Genomic DNA, 7,509 nt, shown 5'->3' with positions numbered 1-7,509 from the left:
CCTCTTAGAACTTGCTCAGGGTCTCAAATAACTTTGGACTGCCTCTGCTCCGAGCAGCTGCAGTCTTTTCCCAGTTCTTACTTTTTTTTTTTAACAGACTCAGTCAGACTCGGGCTCAGCTGTAGTCTGAGCCCGAGGTAATGTTCCTCGGGATTCCTGATGATCGCAGGGGAAAACTGTGCCAGGATGCAACTGCTGCATAGCAGAGGAGGAGGAGCAGAAAGCTGCCACCGAGCGTCAGATGGAGGGTGTTCCCTGCATGCAGGACGTCCATAATCAATGACCAAACGCAGCAGCCAATCACTGCGGCCCATGCTAATAAAGGAGGCTCTCTAAGCCTCCAGGACCTTCCTTATGAATCGGCGCTTTGCACACTGACCGGATTTCAGCGGCACACAGGGCAGAAGGAAGCTGCTGATCTCTGTCAACCCTAAAACTTTCTTTCTCCCCACCGCCTCCAGTTTTGAGCCAGACCTGTTCCAGCCGCTGACCCCGAGAGGAATACGCGGTGATCTCGGTGATTTTGGAAGAAGATTCTCTGGTTGTTAATTGTTTATTTTTATTTTTTATTTTTATTTTCCACCCATTTTTTGTTTTTGTTTGTTTTTCATTTAAGTCGGGGGGGAAAAAATTGGGACTGAAATGTCTGGAGCTTTGGATCAGACTCGGAGGTTCTGCGTGTTGTCGTGGGATCAGGTGCAGCGTTTGGACTCGATCCTTGGGGAGGCTGTCCCCATCCACGGCCGAGGAAACTTCCCCACTCTGTCCGTGCAACCCCGTCAGATCGTCCAGGTATGGTAATCCGACACTCCCAACTCTCTTTTTACTTTTTTTTTTTTTTTTTTTAATTTCTTACACAGGCAATGTGAAGATGTGTTTAGTTAAGTTTACAAACAACTAATTTAGCCCACTAAAAAAAACCCAACATATAATCTATTATTAAGCCTGCAAACTCAATGTATTTGGATGGAGCTTCAAATGTAAATGAATAATTCATTGTAACTTAGTTATTCCCTTTGAAAGTCCTCAACGACCCCTGGTGGTCTTTTATCACTCTTAGACACACCCAGAACTTAATTTTCTCTTTCTCTCTTTTACTCTTTTTCATCTCAAGATCATTCTCAATTTAAGTTAATTTAATTTAATAGAAATTAATTAACTTTATTCCATGAGAATGAGTAAAATCCTCAATAAATGTATTAAATTGATGGAGCCAGTATTTACATATTCTCTCTGTAAGTGTCATTTGTTTGGCCTATATGATTTAGAACAGTGTGGTCAGATCCTGTTTCGCCTCCCCTGATACTTAGGTTTGCGTTTAGCTGGAAAAGAAACTGCAGAGCTAGAATTTCAAAATGAACGGGTGGTTGTTACAGGATACCGCCCCCCCCCTTCATTTTTCCATCTCATTTTGGACTCTGATATATTCAAGATGAGCCCAAGAACTTTGTGAAGCCCAGAGGTCCGTGCCTGTGGTTGTGGAAAGATGAATGGTCCATTGAAGAACGCGGGGAGGCTTAAATGGGGGGTTTGATTTCCAAGTGTGGGGACTCCTGTGTTTGCTCTGGATTTGTGAAATCCCTGTATAATTTAGTTTTTTTTTTTCTTCTTTCTTTCTCGAATCTACCGTCTGCTGCATAGATTAATTTAAACGGAGACTGAACGCTGATGACTGGTTTCGGTGTGTGTTTTATCAGTCATGATGATGTGCTGCTCCAGTTCCTCTGACATAACAGGGAACGACATGAATGGATGCATGGACCTTTGTCCCACTGCAGTGGCACTGCTATAATATCAACTTCACCATCATAAATCTGCATTTTCTCCCTATTTTAGACTTTTTTTTCTAAATACAGTTTCTGACCTTTTGTTTTCTTTTTCCAAGTTTATTTTGTCTGGTAAATTTTCAGTCATTCATGCTTCACAGCACGTGTTTCTGATCATTAGCGGGCATATATTCAAGTCGAGACAAGTTTTGTTTTTCAGTATTTCACCTGTTGATTATTGTTCAAAGGCAGAATTGACCCATTCCAATCCCTGCTAAACTCAGAAGTTTATCTCTGACTTGTAAAACAAGAGCCCTTGTCTTCCACATTTTAGATGTGTCCCTTTTCCAACATATCTGAAATGGCTGAATTATCTCTGCAACATGTCATTAAGTTGTTCATTATCCTGGGGTCGAAAACCAATACACTCAAGATGCCTCAGGCCTAGAGCCTCACAAAAATACATGTATATTTCTGCATTCTTATATAAAAATTGGTATAATGAGAGCATCCATAAATTCTGCACTCATGGCGTCACCCGATTGAACAAAAGAGTGGAAAATGAGTTCAAACAGTATATCAACCTAATATGATTTGATCCATATCATATTAGGTTGGGGATTAAATATTATTATTATTATTATATTATTATTAGTAGTGTTCATTTTTTTTATCCTATGAGAACTAAATATCATAACAAAATACTTAATTTGTAATTGAATCCAACAGAAAATTGTGTTCCCATCTATCAAAACAAAAGCTCTTCATCTCGATCTGATTTTTTACTACGCTCACAAACAATTGATCAATATGTTTAATGACAAAAATATAGAATTTCTTACTTTTTGAACACTTGATAAGTAAGAAAAAAATATAGAATTTTTTTCCAATTATATGACTTGGCTCCCGCTTGTTAGAATCGACCAAAGAATAGACTGACCGATTCCATTCACTGGACGTCTCAGGTTTTGCAACACAAATCCACTTCACTTTCACATGTTTTTTTGTTTTTGAACTAGAGAGCTTGAGCCCTGGAGTTTTCTAAATTTTAGCCACGAGGTTAATACCTCTACTTGAACTTCTTTGGGGGGTTAATCACATATCTGCATCCAAGCATCTCTGAGAGGTGAGTTGCTAACTGCAGGATCTCTTGGACGCGATTAGAGCTTGAAGCGCTGAAAAAGAGAAAAAGAAAACACTTTTTCATTGCCTCTGACTGGAGTTTGGACCCAGTTCCTTCTGCTTTATGGCTGAAAGACTGTAAGCATCTCACTGGCAATTGCAATGTTTGTCTTACTCCTTATACCACCAGTGGGGTTGCCCCTTCTTTAAAAAGTGTTTGTCTCTAGGCTGACCCAGTATGTAAAAATAGAGCCATCATGTCATCTGATCACCATGGGAGAGAGCGTTAACACACGCTAATCTGACAGGCCAGTGCAGTGGGGGATTGAGGATTGCGTGTGAGCGTGCAGTAGCTAATTTGTGTTGCAGGTGTTTATTTCTTCATGGTTTTGCAGCAGTTGTTTGCCCAGCAGAACCGCAGTCCGACATGTCCAGTCAGTGATGCATGGGGTGTTAGTACAAGCAACAAGATAAACCTCTGATCCCTCCTACCGATGCAGAACGGAAGCTGATGCCTTTTAATTTGAAACCTAAACTAGATTATTGCAGTTTAAGCCCATAATCTGAATGCATCCTTATTGCTGTTTTAAAAGCAGCGATGTTGGTTGACTCTCAGTTGCTTCTGCTCAGAACAAACTGCAGGATGACCAGAGCGTGTCCCGATGCTCCCTTTTGGTGGCAGGTTAGGATTATAAATCTTATCTGTGTGACTTTGATAAGGCAGTTTGACCCGGGTGGACGTAGCCCTGGAGACTTTCCATCCCTACGTTGTTTTTTTTTTTTGCAGCACTTCAGTTTGATTCAGACTGAGGTTGAGGGTAATGAGGTGGACTTTTGTGAGCAGGGGTATTGATCTTGCCTTCCCAATCTATTGATTTCCTCTAGGTTGCTGAGAGGTTACTTAAACAAGTCTTATGAGATGCTTGCTAAACAACTGTAGTGGAGTTTCACTTGATATTCCTTCAGGTTTTGGCCGATAGAGATTCACCGATCAAGCTGCTCCTGGCTGGCTGATGACGATTTCTGGTTTTCTTTGGACCTGCCGATTCCAAAAAGTTTTTTTTTTGTTTTTGTTTTTAATGCAACAGAGAACGGATTCTGGAGATAATTTGTAGTTATGAATCCATCTCTAATTCACTTTGAGTTTAATACATTTTTTTAAATAAATTTTAAAGCAAAACCTGTGATGAATCCATAGACCAAAAATAGTGTAAGTTGCTAGTTTTGATAGATTTAATTAACACGAGAGGGTAAAAATCTGCTTTTTCAGCATTAGGCCTGCCAAACTAAGCCAGTCAAGATATAGTTTTCTGGTTAATATCTGTGGCCAATTGATTGATGATTCTCCAGAAATATGACCGTATTTGATACTGAAGTCTCATAAATTGTTGACCATCTTCCAGAGCAGAGGGATCGTGATGTCATCTGGAGAGAGCTTTCTGTATTATGCCGTTATATAATTTTGATAAGATGTATTGACTTTATTGCCCTTTCTATCTTTTACATCATAAGGCAGCTGCAAGAATGCACTTTATCTCGGTAGAGTTGTGGTTTACATTTCAATAAACTGAAAAACTGTTTTGAGGTTGGCATGACAGTTTTATGTTAGTAATTAGTTCTCCTCTGATAATAAAGATAATGTTGATCTAATGATTCTAAACTAAAAAAACTGAAATGATTAGTGTTTCCTGAAGAAATTAATAAATGCCTCATTTATGTTTCTAAATGTGACTGAATACAATTATTATGTTAACTGCGCAGTCCTAGTTTAATTTATGTTCCTCCAGAGATGCACTAATCAGAATTTTGTGGACAATTTCAGATTATCGATTCTTCTGAATCTTCAGCCAGCCAAAAACAATTTTATCTGATTCTAGTTTCTCTTCAAAAAGAAGATAAGAACATTGTTTTTTTTTTAGCTCTTTTTGAGCAGTCATTAATTCTTGATATTAGGTCAAATACATCTGTGAGATGGTTTTCCTCTTAATAAAAAGACCAAAGAACAGTTACAGAACTCAGCATTATATTAAGGATTAGTGTATCAACCACTACAAAAACAGACGTCTTCGGGTGTATTTATAGAGAATTCAGCTTCTTCCTTTAACTCTGAGATTTTCAAAAAAGCTGCCAACATTTTCACCATCTTCCATAAGTCAGAGGTTAAAGGTGAAACAGAATGAAACAGCGCAACTTTACTGTACTCCGTTTAGCCTTCCTGTTATCTGATGAAAGTCTTGCTCTCTCTCACTGTCCTGCAGCTTAAACAAAGCACATCTCACATGGCCTAAATGCTTTGTTTTCTTTAAGTAATGTTTTTTTTTTAAATGAATGATATATTTGGTAAAGGTCACTGATCGTGTGTTGTTTTTGTCCAGGTGGTGCGAGCGAGGCTTGAGGAGAGAGGAGTGTGTGTGAAGGACGTGAGGTTGAACGGCTCAGCGGCCAGCCACGTGCTCCATCAGGAAAACGGCCTTGGCTACAAGGACCTCGACCTGATCTTCGGGGTGTCGCTAAAGGATGACCAGGCCTTCCGGCTGGTGAAAGACGTCGTCCTGGACTGCCTGTTGGACTTCTTACCGGTCGGGGTCTCTAAAGAGCGCATCACGGCGTTGACCCTCAAGGAGGTTTATGTGCAAAAACTGGTAAAAGTCTGCAACGACACGGACCGCTGGAGCCTTATCTCGCTGTCCAACAACACGGGCAAGAACGTGGAGCTTAAGTTTGTGGACTCTTTGAGGCGGCAGTTTGAATTCAGCGTGGACTCCTTCCAGATTTGTCTGGACTCTCTGCTTCTGTTTGACCGGTGCTCGGAGACCCCCATGTCGGAGAGCTTTCACCCCACCGTGATCGGGGAGAGCGTGTACGGCGACTTCCAGGAAGCTATGGACCATCTGTGTCAGAGGACCATAGCGACGCGAAGCCCCGAGGAAATCAGGGGCGGTGGCTTGCTGAAGTACTGCCACCTGCTGGTGAGGGGCTTCACGCCCTCCTCCGAAGCAGACATGAAGCAGATGCAGCGCTACATGTGCTCCCGCTTTTTTATTGACTTTCCCGACATAGGCGAGCAGCAGAGGAAGCTGGAGGCCTACCTGCAGAACCACTTCGCCGGCATGGAGCACAAACGCTACGAGTGCCTGATGACTCTGCACCACGTTGTGAACGAGAGCACAGTGTGTCTAATGAGCCACGAGCGGCGTCAGACGCTCAGCCTCATCTCCATGCTGGCGCTGAAGGTCCTCGCCGAACAGAACGCCATCCCGACTGTGACAAACGTCACGTGTTACTACCAGCCGGCACCTTACGTGCAGGACATCAACTTCAGCAATTATTACATTGCACATGTGCAAGCGCCGCAGATCACGCACTGCAGTAATTCGTATCAGACATGGCTGCCCTGTAGCTGAGCCCCTTTGTCTCCATCATCACCGCTTCAAAGGCGTCAAAGGAACAGGGAAACGAAATCTTGGTTTGCCAAATGTGACTTGATTCAAACAATCCTGTACTGCTGGATGTCTGATTGAGCTGACAAATAATTTCTCCTCATGTTTTTTTCTTTTGTCTGTTTTTGTTTTTTCAGATGCAAAAACATCTGTAAGATTGCTGGTCATTTCTGAGATGTAGCTTTAATATCATATTTAAATATACAAAGAAAACAAGTCTTTATATGCTTCAGAAATACGTGTTTTGATGGAATAAAACATTGATGCTGATGTTATTTTCTTACATTTTTGGAAAAAAAAAGAAAGAAAAAAAGCAATTACTTACTGGACCAAAGATGTATTTTTTTGTTCTGAATTAAGCGATGCTTTAATTCCTAGTGCCTAAAAAGAACCACAAAATGTTTGAAAACATTTGTAAAGTGACAACTGTGAATTCAGTGTTTTCTAGATTCTGTCTCTTTTCAGAAACATAAGCATTAATTTTTGTGAGAATAAAAAAAAGGAAAACCCAAATTCCTTTTTTGCATTGTGGTCATTTTATGTTTGGTGGGTTTATGGTCGTAATTAGTTTACAGTTTGTCATCTGAGTTACTTCACCACTCTCAATGAAGTCACCTTACATATATTAAGGCAGACCAAGGTTTTTTACACACACACACACACACCCACACACACACACACACACACACACACACACACACGAAAAAAATATTTTTCTTGTAGTTATCCCATTGTTTAAAGTCCCTTTGTGGACATGTCAGAGAAAAACTGCTGAAGTGAAAGTTTTTTTTTTAACTGCACACAGTCCCTCCCCCACCTGTTGCCGCTCTGCTGGCTAAAAGAGGATCTCTATGCTTTTCCTTTACTTTAAAGAAGAAGAGTTTGTGAAACACATCAAGTCATAACATGGAGGTTAAAATAACTCCACAAATCTCTCTTAATAAAGAGATAATTCAGTATTTTTGAAGTAGGGTTTTGTTAAAAGGGAGTTATTATCTCCAACAGATAACTAGTAAATAAATATCATAAGTCCTGATTAATTGGTCCTGAAGAATGAAGTTACCAGCTAGTCTGAGAGAAACCAAAACCAAATTCATCTTTTACCTCCTCAAAACACAGGAGTCTCAAAACTGACAAGTAGTTCATGTGAGCAGCATCTTTTAGTCTTTAAACTATTGCCT

At 40.5% G+C, this 7,509-nt stretch overlaps 1 protein-coding gene across 1 annotated transcript; it reads left to right on the top strand.

Moving 5' to 3' along the window:
- The first annotated feature begins 343 nt into the window (after positions 1–343).
- fam46b (family with sequence similarity 46 member B) lies at positions 344–6,841 on the top strand. The gene is made up of 2 exons (XM_005798447.2): positions 344–792; positions 5,264–6,841. The coding sequence occupies exons 1-2, from the start codon at positions 643–645 to the stop codon at positions 6,290–6,292; spliced, it is 1,179 nt and encodes a 392-aa protein (XP_005798504.1). The 5' UTR covers positions 344–642; the 3' UTR covers positions 6,293–6,841.
- Positions 6,842–7,509: the final 668 nt, after the last annotated feature.

Source organism: Xiphophorus maculatus, chromosome 3, assembly GCF_002775205.1.
Source record: "Xiphophorus maculatus strain JP 163 A chromosome 3, X_maculatus-5.0-male, whole genome shotgun sequence".
Lineage (NCBI taxonomy): Eukaryota > Metazoa > Chordata > Actinopteri > Cyprinodontiformes > Poeciliidae > Xiphophorus > Xiphophorus maculatus.
Note: the sequence above shows the minus strand (reverse complement) of the source record. Positions and strands in the feature narration are given on the sequence as shown.

Coding starts and splice junctions, on each gene's coding strand:
- fam46b (XM_005798447.2), top strand. CDS start 643: ATGTCTGGAGCTTTGGATCAGACTCGGAGGTTCTGCGTGTTGTCGTGG. Junction 793..5,263: donor AACCCCGTCAGATCGTCCAG/GTATGGTAATCC, acceptor GTTTTTGTCCAG/GTGGTGCGAGCGAGGCTTGA.